At 38.5% G+C, this 18,858-nt stretch overlaps 1 protein-coding gene across 1 annotated transcript; it reads right to left on the reverse strand.

The window, feature by feature from the left end:
* Positions 1-1,472: 1,472 nt before the first annotated feature.
* LOC126788171 (sodium/calcium exchanger NCL-like) lies at positions 1,473-11,944 on the reverse strand. Its single transcript, XM_050514142.1, has 9 exons — positions 11,464-11,944; positions 10,168-10,368; positions 9,607-9,788; positions 9,347-9,492; positions 8,805-9,063; positions 3,197-3,342; positions 2,724-2,982; positions 1,974-2,276; positions 1,473-1,853 (listed from the first exon to the last, which is right to left on the reverse strand). Exons 1-9 carry the CDS (start codon positions 11,897-11,899, stop codon positions 1,605-1,607), a joined length of 2,181 nt encoding a protein of 726 aa, XP_050370099.1. The 5' UTR covers positions 11,900-11,944; the 3' UTR covers positions 1,473-1,604.
* Positions 11,945-18,858: the final 6,914 nt, after the last annotated feature.

The following is an 18,858-nucleotide window of genomic DNA, read 5'->3' on the forward strand; positions in this document are numbered from 1 at the left end:
TTATAAACGCACTCATGACTCATTAGACGGCCCATCTGGTTGTCTAACAATGTAAAAATATATATGCTCATGAGAAGTTGGGCAACACTTATGTTTACCCAAATGCATTTATAATACGGGTACTCATGAGCGTTGGTACACCTCTGCACCCCTCATGTAGTATGCCGCCGACATTGGACAACCGCATGTTACCCAATATCAAAATATATGGGTACTCATAAGCAGATAACCCATCTGTTACCTCTTATGCAGTACCCCGGCAGACAGACTAGAGCTCTAACTATATCGTAACTTTCACCCAGCCAAAGGCTAGGTTCCGACAAAAACACGTTCGAAGACAAACACGTCCGAAGACAAAAACACGTCCGAAGACATAAACACTTCCGAAGACAAAAACGTTTTAACAAACTCCATGTTAAAACCACATGCAATAAACATCACATCATATTGTACAATTCGAATCAACATGCTCAATATGTAAATCTCAACACCAAAATGAACTTATTCACAACGGAAATTACGATAGTATATAATATAGCAAACCATATATATGTACCTATTTACCATTTATACACATATACAATCTATTATATCAAATACATATCATAGTTCATTCTTAAAACTATAGCATATTCTTGAATCTTCACAAGGGTATATTCGTCATTGTGAGATTTTACTCACCTTATAATCTCGAGCGTAATTCCACGATGCCGAAAGTAAATCCTTTACTTGAATTATCGATCACCTTGAAAAGATAAGAAGTGGATTTAGAATCGTTACGTAAAACCATAAATACCGAAACAGTAATAATATTTCACTGTCTAGCAAATTTGTGGTTTTACGAAATTACTGTTCACAATTTACTATTCACGTATTACTATTCATGTAATACTGTACATATACATATTAATTGCGGAGGAAAACATAGAAACTTTGGCAACGTCGCGCGGCTTCACGGCGGCGAGGCGAGGCGTCTCGAGCTCGGGGTCGTGTGCGGTGGTCCATGCGAAGCTTCCTGGACCGGCGGTGTGTGACACGGACGGCCGGAGGGGCATATCGTCGGTGGTGATTTTTTGAGAGAGGGACAGAGAGAGAAAGGAGGGAGGCGGATGAAGGGTTTCCATAATCCCTAAAAATTTCTATTTATACACCCTTCCAAAATCGGAAACAACTTCCGTCGTTAATAACTTTCACGTACGAAGTTCGATTAGAACGCGTGAAGTGTCTACGAACTCGTATCGACTAGCTCTACAACTTTTGTGAAGGAAGTTTTCACAAACGAGCGACGGAGCAAAAGTCGATTCTCACGTCGCGGAAACGTAACGTTTTTCTAAATAAAAGTTCCGATAACGTTTCCGCTTCCGATTTCCGACGTCGCAAAGCGAAACAAACACGTTTAATGAATTTCACAAACTTTATAAATTTTAAAACAATCTAATAACTGTTCCGAAAAATCGGGTTATTACAATATATATGAGAATGGTACTATATTGAATCACTTTATGTATTAAATCTAATCTTACAAAAAATAATGGCAGAATTGTAGCCAAATGTGGCTACTAAGTACCAAAAATAAAACTTCTTCACTTTAGAGGTATCATTATTTAGGTATATCCGATGACATCATTGAGAATATAGACTAGAAGCAAGGATAGTGGATAGAGCAAGAAGGCAGCTATTGCCGTCCACAGAGGAAAGGTTGATTTCAAACTTGCAATGAGACCTACCACAAGGCAGACTATTAGAACTACTAATACTTCTGCAGAGAATTCCCATGTCATTTCGCGAGCATAAATTATGGTCAGAAGCACAGAAAATCCCAGCACATTGTTCATAAAAACCCCACCATAGATCTGCATGCAAAGAAAATCAATCAATCGTAGTCTCAATTTGATATTTACGTCAGAGCGACAAACTAAGAATCGAATGAAAATAACAGATTAACAGGTGAGGCCTTTGACACCAAATATTACCTCCGAAAATGTCAAATCAGTGGTTCTTGGTGTTTGGCGACTTGCTGCACTAATGGCTGAAGCTGCTTGTCTAGCATTGGTTGCTAACGGAACAAGCACAAAAGCTACGAAGAAAGAAGGTATGCCTACAGCAGTGGAGAAGTCCTGAACATTATCTATGAGAGGTTCTGCTAGAACTGCTAGCACAAGAAACCCTAACACCATATATGAAATGGCCTTGAACCAACTCCAGAATGACTTGTCAACAGGTCCACCTCTTTCAGTCTCTTCATCGACCAGCTTATCTGTAGCATCCCAAGTTCTCTGCAGAATCATTAATTTTTTGAAGAATTAAACTTCTCAACTATTATAGTCGAACGCGTTAGCCTGAACTAATGAATTGTACTAGTTTAGTCCTCAATAGCTTAATCTTTTTTGGGTTTAGATTTGTTTAACATGCATGCTTGGCCGGATCGGGCTAGATTCTTTGAGCCATGCATTTTGTCATGTATGGCGACGATAAAGCAGCTAATACATTTCTCTCGAGCAACATTCGTTTGATTGCACATATAAGATGCATCAAATGAGGTATGATGGTATCTAATCGATCGATGTTGACTAACAATTTCCAGGCAAGCAATAGCTAACCAGCTAATAGCTCGATCAGGTGATTGGTGTTACTACCTGCAGGCTAATGCGCACGTACAATTTGCAATTCATCATTTCCTATTATAATTTTGGAGAAAATCATGCTTAGTTAAGTTTACTTACTTGGTAGAGATCGTCCTCCGACTCTAATGACGGCTGAGCTTGGGTACCATGGGATATATTTATCCATTTTGTTAATCCTATAACAAATTCTTCCTCATTAATCATGTGATCTCCACTTGTGTCAAGTTCTTCTACCAACTTGTTAACTGCTTCATCCACTTCGAGTGGAATGTTACCAGACTTGATGTTCATGATCAGTTCTCTTAGTTCTGTTTCTGAAATATTATTGTTTCCATCTCGATCAATCTGTTCAAACAAGCTGTTGTTTCATGCAGAAAGACTTGGTGATTAGTCACCATATCACAATTATCATATATATAGCTAGGTCGAACAACTTGTATATATGGATTACACGTACTGCTAATCCCATCTCTCAGAGAGATTTAGCAAGCAATGATATCCGGCCATAATCTATCTAACGGTGGTACTTAAGGTGTAAATTTAGTTAAGGAGTTTCTTTCATGTGTTCTTACCGTCTAATATTGTCCATATGAGGCATGCCATTCTCTGTAAGAATCGCTCCAAGGGAATTGCTTTGGACTTGTCTTAATACTTCTGACATCAAATTCTTCTTGATTTCACGTTCTTTTCTTCTATTTTCAATCCAAGGTTGAAAGACCTGCGCAGTAAGAATTGAAAGAAGTTTATATACGAGCACATTAATGATCACTTCAATATTTAATTATTAGGACCTTTGGCAGAAAAATGATCGAGGAGATAGAAACATATAAGCAAAATCTTCTAATCTTTCACACTTAGAGATGGATGTGTTAGTGCTTGTTAGTGCTAGTTAGTGTGTGTTAGTGCTAGTTAGTGCAATTCACTTTAGCATGATTAACTCCACTTGTAATTAGCTTATATATAGATCATCAAATGTATGTAATAGGCAATCAATCAATAAACACTTATCTTCTTGGTATCAGAGCAGAAATCGGCTCTGTCTTTTTTTTTCTGTGTTTCTTTTCGAGCAGACGAGCTTCGGCGGAGCAGCAAAGACCTCAGAAAGCAAGCCTGCTCTGTCCCTTCCAGTCAATTCTATAGTAGTGTTTTCTGAGGCAGCTTGGACACCCACAGAACTTCTCAAGGCACGGAAGCTCCGCGATCTTGGTCCCAGAGACTGTTGAATGCGCTCAGCTTATTCCATCATCACAGAGCTTATTCCCTTGTTGATCAGCTATTCCATAAACCACTCTCCATCTGATGATGTAAGCTCTCCTTATAATTAGATTCAAATCATTCAGAACCTGAACCACCTCCAGGAAACTCCCACGCTTATTTGCACTGTCCACCTTAATCAAAGTGGCTTTCCTGCTTGTAATATTATCAACTATAACCCTTGGAGGGTTCACTCTCAAAGCTAGCTTCTGAAACTCGTCGTCAACAGCAAGAGAAGGAGACCAACAATCCATTCGTGGGGGCTCAGAAACAGAACAAGAACAACACCCTTCTTGTGATTTTACCAAAAAAGCTCAAATTTTGACTCTTTCAGAGACCTCGCCGGCCACCGTCCAGCGAGCTCTTTCCTTCCGACAGCGAGCCCCTTCCTTCCGGCAGCGAGCTCAACAAGCTTGTCTTCTTCTCCTTCCTGGCCCTTCCGGTAGCGAGTCTCGTCCAGCAAGTTTCTCCGGCGCAGACCTCACCGGCCGTCGTCTTCAGCGACAAGACCGTTGGCCGCGGCGACGATGCCTTCAACACCTTCTTTCCGAGACCGGCGCCGTCAAGCACGTCCCTCACGCCATCTTCGTCGACCTCGAGCCCACCGTAATCAACGAGGTCCGCACCGACACCTACCGCCAGCTCTTCACCCCGAGCAGCTCATCTCCAGCAAGGAGGACGCCGCCAACCCCTTCGCGTCGCCACTCTCGGTAGAGCTTCCGAAGCAGACCCACAATTTCTAGACTTCCCATCTTCAGATTCCAAGTCCTCCAACCCGATTCTAATACCTTCTCTTGGTGGAGCTCCCTTCCAAGACCCGACCCGGATTTTGGAGCCCAACATTCAACACCCGGCCCAGCCCAGTGTCCGGCCTAGCCCAGCTCCACTCGACCCGACCCGGTCCATCCTCGACCCGACCCGGTCCTTCATTCTGCCCGACCCGGTCCATCTTCTGCCCGACCCGGTCTAGATTTGGTTGTCTTGTTTGTCAGTGCAGGTTCACTGACAGTGCACGTACACCCAAGGCAGGTTTATATCCATTTTTTGGTGCTTCCGCTGTATAACCTCTGATTTGTCACATAATGTTCATCCCTACTGCATCCATCGTTAGTCATGGTAAAATTGGTATAACTCTAAATATTTCTCACTTTGTTGGCTTTGATACATGGATTATTGATTCTGGTGTGTCTGATCATATGACTTATGACAAATCTTATTTTACCATATTGTCTCCTTCACCTGTACCCTATGTTACTAATGCTAATGGTGAGGCATTTCTCGTCTTAGGAAAAGGGTCTGTTCGCATTACTCCCACTATAGAGCTTCACAATGTGCTCTATGTCCCTGCTTTATCTCATCATTTGATATCTGTTCCCCAATTAAATACTGACGCTAAGTGTTCTGTGACATTTTTTCCTATGTATGTGATATTTCAGGATCTTCTCACCGGAGAGTTAATTGGTCGGGGGTATCTGAGGGGCCGGTTGTTTCATCTAGATCAGACACATGCGGGGGAGAAACCAGGGGTACAATCTCGGACCACTTTAATCTCCACTTCTGATAAGCTAAGTGAAATTTGGTTATGGTACCGTTGCTTAGGGCATCCATCTTTTAGTGTTATGAAAAAATCTATGCCTACTTTATTTTTCAGTGTGGATGAGTCATCTTTACATTGTGAAACATGTGTTTTGGGCAAGAGTCATCGGTCTACCTATTCCCCTAGTAAATCTAATAAAAGTACTTTTCCTTTTGAATTAATTCATTCTGATGTTTGGGGACCTTCCAAAGAGTCTACTGTGTCAGGAATGCGGTACTATGTGTCATTTATTGATGATTGCATCCGTCTTTCGTGGATTGTTCTTCTTAAAAATAAAAATGAGGTTTTCCCGGCTTTTCAAGCCTTCTATACCACTGTGCAAACACAATATAATGCCACAATTAGAGTTCTTCGTTCTGATAATGGGGGGGGGGGGAATATGTGAATCATGTCTTTCAGGAGTTCTTTAACTCACACGGAATTGTTCATCAAACAACGTGTCCTTACACACCCGAGCAGAATGGCGTTTCTGAAAGGAAAAATCGTCATTTACTTGAAATGGCTCGGTGTATTCTTTTTAGTGCCCATATGCCTAAGTATATTTGGGGTGATGCTGTCATCACTTCCGCCCACCTCATTAATCGTCTTCCTTCTCGTGTCATTCAGGGTAAAGTTCCATATGAGGTACTTGCATCCCATGTCTCCTTACCCTCTTTTCATAATCTTCCTACCCGTGTTTTCGGTTGTGTTGCTTTTGTCCATCTTCCAAAACATCAGCGGTCTAAATTGGATGCCCGGGCGGTTAAATGTGTGTTTGTTGGGTATAGAGGCCATCAAAAAGGGTACCGGTGCTATCATCCACCTACCAAGCAGTACTATGTCACTATGGATGTTACTTTCTTTGAGGACATGAGTTATTTTGCCCCTTCTGATACTGCTCTTCAGGGGGAGAATTCCTATTTTGAAGAGCTATATCATGGAGAGGGGGAGACAAATAAGCTAGTAGATATGGTGACAGGTTCAGTTGAGATTACCAATGTAGCAGCTACACAGGCGCCACCGGATGGTTCCGGCGGTGTAGTCACTCCAGAGATTCAGGAACCAGCAGATGAAAACACAACTGCTCCTCATACCTCTCATACTACTGTTTCTACACCTGACCAATGCTCTTCTGGTACAGAAGATCACTCACCTGAGGTTAGTCATTCTATTAGAGCTACTAGTAGACAATATGTTTTGCCAAATAGGTCTACTCGGGGTCAACCAACAAAAAGATATGAACCTACCCTTTAGACTACAGCCAAGTATCCGGTAGCGAATTTTATATCTACCAAAAGATTATCTAAGTCATATGAGTCATTTGTGAATCAAATATCTACTGTATCAGTACCTAACAAAGTGCAGGATGCATTGCGAGATCCAAAATGGAGGAAAGTAATGGAGGAAGAGATGGAAGCATTACAAAAGAACAATACTTGGGAGCTTGTACCTCCACCATATGGCAATAAGACAGTAGGATGTCGTTGGGTGTTTACAGTGAAGCATAATCTAGATGGGTCAGTAAGCCGGTATAAAGCACGCTTAGTAGCGAAGGGGTTCACCCAGACATATGACATAGACTATGATGAGACATTTGCACCTGTTGCAAAGATAAACACTATCCGGGTATTGCTTTCTGTCGCTGCTAACTTGAACTGGCCACTTAGGCAGTTTGATGTTAAGAATGCATTCATTCATGGAGAACTAACGGAGGAAGTATACATGGATCTTCCGCCTGGATATATGGCCGCTTCTCCAAGTAACTCCGTATGCAGATTGATAAAGTCTTTGTATGGTCTTAAACAGTCACCTCGTGCTTGGTTTGGAAGATTCTCACAATTCATGAGGAAGATTGGCTACAAACAGAGTAATTCAGACCACACGTTATTTCTCAAACATCAACAAGGGAAGGTAACAGCCCTAATTATATATGTTGATGATATGGTGGTTACTGGGAATGATTCTGTTGAGGTGGATAAATTACAGAAACAGCTTGCCACAAAGTTTGAGATGAAGGACCTAGGTACACTCAAGTACTTCTTAGGCATTGAAGTAGCCCGGGGAAGTGATGGTATCTATCTGTGTCAGAGGAAGTACATTCTTGATCTACTAACAGAGACAGGTATGTTGGACTGCACTCCCATTGATACTCCTATTGAGCAGAACCATCGGTTAGCAGAGTATCCAGATCAAGTCCCTACTGACAAACCTCGTTATCAGAGGCTAGTTGAACGTCTGATTTATCTATCACATACCAGACCAGATGTTGCATATGCAGTAAGTGTAGTAAGTCAGTTCATGCATAATCCCAGCGAGGATCACATGGATGCTGTTGTAAGGATCTTAAGGTACTTGAAATCAGCTCAGGGGAGAGGAGTAATGTTCTCTAATCACAATAAAATCCTTGAAATTTGTGGCTTCACAGATGCAGACTGGGCTGGAAATATTACAGATCGGAGATCCGCATCAAGGTACTTTACCTTTGTTGGGGGTAATCTTGTTACATGGAAGATGTTGCATATGCAGTAAGTGTAGTAAGTCAGTTCATGCATAATCCCAGCGAGGATCACATGGATGCTGTTGTAAGGATCTTGAGGTACTTGAAATCAGCTCAGGGGAGAGGAGTAATGTTCTCTAATCACAATAAAATCCTTGAAATTTGTGGCTTCACAGATGCGAACTGGGCTGGAAATATTACAGATCGGAGATCCACATCAAGGTACTTTACCTTTGTTGGGGGTAATCTTGTTACATGGAAGAGTAAGAAACAAAAAGTGGTAGCCCGATCTAATGTTGAGGCAGAATACAGAGGTATGGCTCAGGGAGTGTGCGAATTGTTATGGCTGAGAAATTTGCTACAAGATTTGGGCATTGAGCCTAAGAGTGCTATGCAGCTGTACTGTGACAACAAAGCGGCTATTGATATTTCACATAACCCTGTGCAACATGATCGTACAAAACATGTGGAAGTTGATCGTCACTTTATAAAGGAGAAGCTAGACACAAAGGTCATTAATTTTCCTTTTGTTCCTACAGAAGAGCAACTTGTCGATATGCTCACAAAAGGAGTGTCTAAAAAGGCTTTTTATGACGCACTTAGCAAGTTGGGCATGGTTGATGTATATGCGCCAACTTGAGGGGGAGTGTTAGTGCTTGTTAGTGCTAGTTAGTGTGTGTTAGTGCTAGTTAGTGCAATTCACTTTAGCATGATTAACTCCACTTGTAATTAGCTTATATATAGATCATCAAATGTATGTAATAGGCAATCAATCAATAAACACTTATCTTCTGGATGTTTGCATAAATGTAAAGTAAAATGTGGAATCATACATGGCATGGCAGAATATTACCTGATACATGTCCTCCAGCGATCTTTCAGTATTCTCTTTATGCAGTATTTTGTACTCATCAACCCATTTTGTGAAGCCATTCACAAATTCATCTTTATTAATTTTTCCATTATTATCGATGTCAAACTTTTTCATCACTTCTGTTATTCCTTTGTCCTCATCATTTGCCAATGATGTGGAATTGATTTCCTGGAGAAGGTTTTTTACTTCAGGAACTGATATATGATCGTCACCATCTTCATCCATTTCCTCAAACAGCCTGCAACATATTCGTCATCGATTAGTTGGTATACATACCAAAATGGGGCTCACGGTTCTGCAATTTGCAAAATCTCATACCCTAATCAGTGGCATAATGCGGATTAATTTGAAAAGAATATCGACATGTATGGATTGATTCCGCGCAAGACTGTGAATTGGTGGTGAAACACTCAAACTCACCAGTCACCAACCGGTCTTATATATGATTATCTTTCGTTGATCTTTCACAGTACTTAGGAGAGGAGAAACAAAAACGGAACCCTTAATTAGTAGTTTAGTACCTTCTTATGACACGTACATTAGGTGCTCCTTGGACTGTAAGGATTCTCCCTAGTGCATGTTTCTGCACATGTTGTAAAATGTCTGATACTAAATTGCCATGTTTCACAAATTCTAATCTTCTCTTTTGAACCCAGGGCTGGAAGACCTGTACTTAAACATTGTAAAGATAATGGAGGTTATGCATGAGTACTTCACAGACATTTGTAATATTAAAAAAATAGGGTGAGTTCATTGACAAATTAGTCGTGAATGTGCGTACCTGATAGATGAAGTACAACAGTAGGAATATAATAGAAACGCCGAGAGCAACCAAGATGAAAATGTTTTCAACATAAATGGAGTGGAAGATATTCGCGATTTGCATTATAAGAAATGGAATCACTGAGAAGATCATAATTCTTGCGAGGACGCTGGTTTCCAAATCGATTGTAATACCACAATCTATAATTCAAGGACAAAAAATATTGACAAAAAGAAATGAGCGAATATTAAGGTTCTAATTACAAACAATTAAATTAACTTCCAAATTATGAGAGCTAACTAGCTAGGTAAACTAATAATTAAAAGTAGGAGATTAAAGAGAGGTCCTAATTCTAAGTTAAATGAATGTGAGGATGCTGGTTACTTTGGTTTAGTGAGCATGCTACAAACCCATTTATATGTGCGTGGATTGTTTGGATTGTTTGGATTGTTGGTATGCGTGTAACGTGTCATGTGACATGAACGGTTATTGTATGTCGTACTTAACTAATGTTGGTACTTGGTAGTGTATATATGGAAAGAACTTGCAATTATTTGAGAAGAGATTAAGAAAACTGACTTGTCAATAATGCAGGTGTTCTTGCCCACGACAAAGCTGTCGACGAATTTGCATCATTACAACTTGTGAAGTGTTGCCGGCCAACAATCACACAAGTTCCCCAAAGTACTGTTAGGAGCAAAATTGAAGTTCCAGCCAGCAACCCGACTCCAGTGTACACATAATCTTCAGCAATTTCCTTGGTGTTAAAGAACCCAGAAGCTGTGAATAGTTATTCAACATTCAAAATTAGTCAAAGAAATGCATCCTATGTGTACGTACAACAGTCAAATTTGAGTAATCATCACCTAATAAGGCAAAGTTAACACACTCGATCTATGTTTTTTGACGCCTATATACACAGATTTTGTACATCATGAAAAATTTACGTCGTCTCTCTCGAGCAAATATTGTATTACCGAAAATGGCCCGCGTCTTTTTTAACGACCGCGGATTACTATGTACAAAAATATTGGTTCTTCTCAGTTCTCATCACTAGCCTTTCAACTAGATTGATATACATTACCTGCCTGCCGATTTAATTTCAAATCCTATACTATATATCTATAATACCAAACATCAATGGTATCCAGGGCAAGATGATGATCGATCAGGTTGTTATCTTGAGTTTAACCCTACATTATTTTGGTATATTTTAACAATATTCATGAGAGAAAAAAAAAACTTCCAAAACAGTGAAAAATTACGTTGATTCTTCAAAGATGTACAATAGTCGACTTGAAAAGGAAAGTCTTTGCATTCCTCACTTGCTTTTCATACAAGGCACAACCGCATTGGCTTATTGCCAAACCTTTAATTATATATGCATCAACAAGTGAACACTATGTTCTAGCATGTAATCCCACCACTATTACAAGACTACATGTTAATTGGATGATAAGATCATGAATGATACAGCCGACGATGTCTAATACATGTGCAAAAACAGGTAGATGATTGAAGCCACATGTTTTTATCTAATTTTCTTTGGTCATGAGAATTATAGAAACTACAGTAATGCCAGCTATATATTCTCTGTATTCATGGTCGCGATCGATATATATCCAGCAAAATAATTTATGATAGCTGTATTTCCATATCTGATATTTGTCAGTCTTATTTTGCTGATAGAAAACGAAGTGATTGATCATCAATGAACTATATATCCGTCAGTTTTCATTTTCAGAAAATAATTAATGGTCGATCCTCTAATTAAGATTGACACTCTCGATGACATTACAAGATTCATTTGGCAATAGAAGAAACTGCGAGCATGGCCGGAAATTAATAAAGAGGCAGAGGTTGCTGAATACGTACCAAGAAGCAACAACGACTCCGGGAGGGCGCCAAGGACATGGAAAGCACTGGCACCGAAAACACCAGGACCCAGAATCTTGAAGATCTGCTCCCCTCCGGCTGCCAAGTACGACTCTCCTTGGAACAACAAGTACTCATACACCACCATCAAGAACACATGCCCGTAAACACTGTCGGAGCACGGCAAGAACCCGTACAGTTGCTCGCAGGTCTCGTTGGACTCGGCTTTGAGAAGATGGAAGGAGCTTATGATCGTTCCATTACTTTGGTTGAACCCAACATCATGATGATGATGATGATCAACACCGTCTGAAACCGATTGACCACTTGACATAACAGTAGTAATATACCGAAAGGAACGGCCTTCGACTTGGACTAATAAAATTGCACATAGAACGAAAATGAAATATGCATCATTTCTGCCGAGCGTGTTCATTCCCGCGTGACAGCTGAAATGAACAAGAAGACTTTTGCTAATGGAGGAGGTGGAAAATGATGTACGTATATATATGTTTACAGATTTGAATATATGTTCATTAATGGTACGTATATATATGATATATATTCTGGTGATTTGTAGAAAAGTATTGGGAAGATTGGAGGTGAGCGCGCGCATACATAAGGTCAATGTTCCTATGTTGATCGATCTTGGTGGATTAGGTTTATATTATTTTGGAACTTTATTTAAAACAAATAACACCCAAGCAGCCATGTTTTTGACAACGTGTACGTTCTCAATTTATGTAGTTATGAGATGATTTGGGAAAAGTAGGAATGATGAAATTTGAATAAAAGAAACCCTCAGTAGGCTCCATCATCATTCATATGACGTCTGCTGTTATGCATGAGACATTTATTTTATTTTTTCTTTTAAATACTTTTTGTTGAAGGATAATGATGTCCAAACGTAGTTTGAATATGTCAAATTCAGTTTTGTCAATTTAATTTAGTCTCTGAATGTAGTGATAAGGTTATATATTAAGTAGGACTTATGGCTTATTATCTGTTGTAAACATCCCATATATAAAGGTTTATTGGTTAATGAAAATGCAAATCACTTTCAATGTATTCACATCTTTCAAACTTTTCTTATTTTCACTTAAAAACGTTATTAGCATGAAGCTCTCCTAGCTTCCAATCCCCTTTTGCGTCTAGACACTAGCAAAGAAGTATGTTTCCAGGAGAATTAGATTCTTTTGTTGATTGTGTAACCACACACACACAATACTTCGAAATAGGTAATTATTCATCAAATTTTTGCCTCTTAAATCTTATTTGAGTAAGATGACTGGGTCATCTCTAGTGATTCATGGCCGAGGAAGAGCTCAATTCTTATTGCCAAATGACACTTTACTTGATATAACCGAAGCACTTTATGCTCTAATAGCTCCTCGAACCCTTTTGAGTTTTAAGGACTACGTGCTAATGGTTATCATTTAATTAAATACTCATTATGAAAATGGAAAAAAGTACTTATTTATTATTTCTGATGAAGAAAGTGCATAATAGAAAAACTTAAAGGTCAATCTAGTGGGTTATACTTAACCACTGTTCGAATTGTTGAATTCAATCATGTTATAACTAACCACTATTCGAATTTTAAAGCCCATCACTCATTTTGTAAAGCATGCACTTTAGCAAAATTAGGATCTAGACCATCCTATGTTAAAGACATTGTTGATGCATGTTCTTCCACAAGCTCAACCCAAGACCTGACATGCAAAAAAATCCGGACCAACGGTACTAAAGCCAAACCAAGCTTAATATCAAACCAAATGTAGATTAAAACACGTCACGCAATTCTTGTAGACCCAAGCTACGCTATGGGGCTTACATAAGGGGTTGTGATTTGAAAGGTAACGGATCTTGTGATGCCCATCGTTGAAATAGAGTACGTAAATAAATTTTGGGCTTGGGAACCAAAATGCATGCATTATGTGACTTTAAATTCGACATTGGGCTAGTAGAGAAAGAGATTTCAACCCAATCAAGCCAAAGGCCATTTCTGACCTAAAACCCATCACATGGCCCATAATCCATATCCATTTCAGTTGCATTTTCCTCTTCTGGTAAACATGTTCCACCCTTTTGTTGCTGGGACTGGTGCTCGGCCAATTCTGACAGCACCAGAGATTCAGGAAAAACAATCGCGCCTAGATCTTCTAAGATCTCTTCGATTTCCTATCCCCACAATTTCCTTTGAGCATGATTTAAGGAACCCATGATCTTTGGTTGGTGACAGCAGCACCAAGGTGTCGTCCTATTCCCCAGTCACCACCGTCCCTATACACTGAACGGATTCCTTCAATGAAATGAAGATGAGTCCCAAGAACCATTGGTCCTTGAGGTTCCCCTTCCCTTCCCAGCTCCACTATAAAGCAAAAGAGTTGTTGTTTCAATTGAGGAAGTCATTCTAATTCATTCCAACTCATCCCAACCCAGAAAAACCCAGAAACTTCAAGTAAGAGAGCAGACTTTATCTCTCTTATCCAAACCATTATCCACCTCGCCTTAATCATCACCCAAGTTATGCAATCGCATCTCTATTCAACTCATAAGCATCCAACTTCCTCACCACACCCCTTTTGTAAGTTTTGTTACTCTTGTAAGCATAGAGAATAACAGCTATTACAATCAAGCAAATCGTCGTTGTTACAGTCAAGTGAATCGATGTTGTTAATGTCAGATCAATCACAACAAAATCAGTCTTGGATCATTCCTCGATCGATTTTGGGCGTAGTCGCACCGTAAAAACACCCTCTTACATACACTAAATAAAATATTCAATTCTTACAAAGAATCCAAGAAGATATATGTTGACCCATCCATACATATAGTGGAGGCCATTTAGATACTTCATGGTTCTGGTGGGCGCATTGACACGTTGGTCATATGTCCAAATTATTCGACTAAGGGCACACCACTCATATCACCCTATAAAGTCAATATGCCTCGACAATGATGTAGAGTTTACATCTAAAACTTTTAATGATTATTACATATCTATTGGGATTAATGTTGACCATCTAGTACCACATGTACACACACAAAATGGTCTCGCATAAGCCACCATCAAAAGACTACAAATGGTTACTAGGGCATTGCTTATGCATACCAATCTACCTATATCTGCTTGGGGTCTCGCAATACTACATGCATCTTTACTTATTCGTTTCAGACCCATTGTCAATCAACCTTTATCAGCGTATCAGGTGGTAACTGGATATGAGCACGATGTCTCACACTTACACATATATGGTTGTGTAGTTTATGTGCCAATAACTCTCCCACAACGCACAAAAATGGGTCCTCAGAGATGATTAAGTATCTATGTTGGATACAATTCTTCAACAATAATCTGTTACATAGAACGTATGACAGATGATCTTTTTACCGCTAGATTTGCAGATTGTTGCTTTGATGAGACAGTCTTCCCGTCGTTAGAGGGAGATACAAACAATAATGTTCAAAATGAACGATAGGGATTCTCATTGTTTGTCTCATTCTGTCTCATCTTGTGTGTGTGAGATATATATATATATATGTATATAGTCTCTATCTAGAGTGAAGGTTCACTCTGAAGTTTCAGAGTGAAGTTCCAATTTTTGCATACTTTTCGGTCAAATTTTTTCACCATAAGCGATTCAATATTTAGTTATGCTATTCAAGATCATCTCTATAAAGTTTCATACAATTTGACAGTGATTTGAGCTTTCAAAATTGAGATTTACACGAACGGTTCACGTTGAACAATTTTAATTCATTCATTGATTTAATCTAATTTCAATACCTTAACGATGTCCGAATTAGATGAAATTTTGTAGAGATGATCTTGAATAGCATACCTAAATATTGAATTGCTTATGGTGAAAAAAGTTGACCGAAAAGTGTGCCAAAATTGGAACTTCACTCTGAAACTTCAGAGTGAACCTTCACTCTGGATAGGGACTGTATATGTATATATATATATATATATATGATGGACTTTAATTGCTCCAATCAAGTGACTCTAAACCATGGAGGGCATTTTGCATGAAATGAAAATGCTCTCTATATGGTTTAAAAAAATCTAGATGGATGTGGTATAACCGTCTAAATAATTACTTGATTGGGAAGGGATATGTGAATAATGATATATGTCCATGTGTGTTTATAAAAAGAACAAGGTATGTATTCACAATAGTTGACGTTTATGTTGATGACATGAATTTAATTGGTACTCTTGAATAAATAAGAGGCACGGCCAACCTTTTGAAATCCGAATTTGAGATGAAAGATCTTGGGAATACTAAGTTTTGTCTAAGACTTGAGATAGAACACCGAAAGAGTGGATATTAATCCATCAGTCTGCATACGTCCAAAAGATGCTAAGGCAATTTAATGTGGACAAAATGTATTCAGTTAATACTCCCATGATTGGTCGAACACTAGATCCAAAGAAGGATCCATTTAATGCTAAAGATGATAACGAAGAACTTTTGGCGGTAGAAGTGCCATATCTATGTGCAATAGGTGCATTATTGTACTTAGCACAATGTACTAGACCTAATATCTCTTTCGTTGTGAATTTGTTAGCTAGATATAACTCTGCACCCACACAACGCCATTGGAATGACATAAAAGAATATCTTTAGATATTTAAAGGGTACAATTGATATTGGCTTGGTCTATCTATAGAGAAAAGCTAGAAGAATTGACAGGAATATCAGAAAACTTATTCCATATGTTAAAAATCCTTATGATGTTTTGGTAGGTTTCACTGATGTTGGGTATCTCTCTGACCCACATAAAGGACGTTCTCAAATTAGTTATGTATTTACCATGAGAAATACGGCAATATCTTGGAGGTCTATAAAACAAATGCTTGTTGCCACGTCCTCAAATCATACAAAGATTATTGCGCTACATGAAGCAGTTCGTGAATGCATATGGTTAAGATCAATTATTTCACATATTCAAAAAACTAGTGACTTATCATCTACCACTGAAGAACCGAAAGCATTTATAAAGATAATGTTGCTTGTATCGAACAAATGAAACAATGATATATTAAGGGTGATAATACCACACATATTTCACTCAAATTCTTTTATAATGATCAGCAACAACAGACTTTCCCCAAGATTTAAGTGAATCAGGTTCAATCTGATGAGAATGTGGCGGATTTATTTACCAAATCTTTACCTAAGACCACATTTGAAAAACATGTGAAAAACATTGGTATGCTTAAGTTATCAGAATCAGGGGGAGTTGCGGAGTTCAGGGGGAGATTGTTATGTTCACGTTACTTTGAAGTTCTTGTACTCTTTTTTCCTATGATCGAGGTTATTTTTGCCCACAAGATTTTTGTTACTCGATAAGGTTTTAATGAGGCAACGAGAGGAGTACTACGTTTGGATCGCAGAAGGGGGAGTGTTGAAAGATAATGATGTGCTTATCCAAACATAGTTTGAATATGTCAAATTCAGTTTAATATTGACTATAGTGATAAATTTATACTATTTGTTATAAACATCCCCTATATAAAGGGTTATTGAGTAATGAAAATGCACATCACTTTCAACGTATTCACCTCTCAAACTCTTTTTTATTTTCACTTAAAAACTTCTCTCTCTTTTTTTGTCTAAAATGGGTAGTGGGAAGTTATTGGGATGAAAGTTATATAGAGTTTTTTTTAGATGTTCATTTCATTATATTATTTTACTATTTACTATATTATCCCACATATATTAAGAGTTATTTTTAAAAACTACTATATAGTCTAAGGTTATTTATGTAATTTCAATCTCATTTTAGTTGTCAAAGTGACTTATAGTTATTAGAGTATATATTTATATAGGATAATTACAAGATCGATAGTGTGTTTAGCAGCAGATCATGCTAGCTAGTTTGTTGATTTGTTACAGCAACATGATTTAGTTTTTGGGTCGTCTGATAATTGTCCTACCATATGGATGACCTTGCCGGCTTTCATGCTCCAAGCACCTGGATTTCTTCCGGTGTTCCCAATGGTTAAGTATCAGAATTAGACTATGACAAAAAAAAGGTTAATTAATTAATTAATCATCATATATGGAAAAGGTTGTAGTCTCTAATTAATATTGAAAATGAATGTAATACTGTATCTGACTTCATATACGTAAGTGACACTGTTTCAGTCCCTATCAATAATGGAACTTTTTCCACATTAATTTTCCTAACGAAGTTTAGGTTCAAACAAAAGCCATATATGTCGAGATTCAAAGATGCATAACTTACATGTCAGAATAAAACATAGACATGATAATGGAGGCCGATGATCATATGATTGACCATGATATTATCTAATTACATGTCTAGTTAGGTACGATTTTTTTTTTGTGAAAAAAATGATTTGCTCTTCTTTTCTTATTCTACAAACGGGTTGTTTCATACATGCATAAGAACCCAATCAACAGTTTTCTTACCTACGTATCATTTTGCATGCCCTTTAATTTCGACTCTAGTTTTTAGTATGATGATTGGCCGCCGAACATTAGCTAGATGAGAGTACTTCTTTGATCGATATCAGCCAACAGTAGAGATAATCGAGAATCGATATATAGAACACGATGATTACGTTCAAATTGGCCTAGTTGCCATGGATGAGGCAGTGTTTTCCCATTGGAGATAGCCACCAGTGGCTTTCATTTCATTCGTGTAGATTACATTGGACATAAAAGTTTAACTTCTTCTGTTTTGTTTTTCAGACATTATTTATTTACTAATTTATTATGTAATATGGAATTATATATTCACTTTAATATGGATTATTTTAATCCAGACAATTGAGTCGATCCAAAGAATATTGGTAGTCCTCTTATTGGTTGGTAAATGTACGCCTCATCATTTAGCCCGCGGACCCGAAAAGCCCGTGGAGAAATCCCGCCAAAACCCGCTTCCGTATGTAGAGGGCCGGACTTAAATTAGAGGTGTGAAAGCCGGCAAGGCCCGTGAGGCCCGGCCCGCCAAAAACCCGCAAGGCCCGGCCCGTAAAAGCCCGTCAAATAATAAAATATTATACATACATATTTTATTAGGTTTAGAATAAAACTATTGCATTATGAAGCAACTATATTAAGGAAACTTCTTGGGATCGATCGACACCAATAGATATGATCGGTATATATATTTAGTGACCCTGTAAAAATTTCATACAATTCGGAACTCATTTGACCGTCGGAATTTCCGGTAAACCGAAAACAACACTAATATGTCATAAGGGAAGACCCATTACCAAAATGCGAACACCAAAAGTCGTTTGCATATCTGAAATCACCTAATTTTTGTCACCGATTTTGTGTGGTCGCACCAAGGAAACCAATTTGGCAAAACCCCGGTCAAAGAGGATTTTAATATGTCAAAACACATTTTTCT

The sequence above is a fragment of the Argentina anserina genome, chromosome 3, assembly GCF_933775445.1.
Source record: "Argentina anserina chromosome 3, drPotAnse1.1, whole genome shotgun sequence".
Lineage (NCBI taxonomy): Eukaryota > Viridiplantae > Streptophyta > Magnoliopsida > Rosales > Rosaceae > Argentina > Argentina anserina.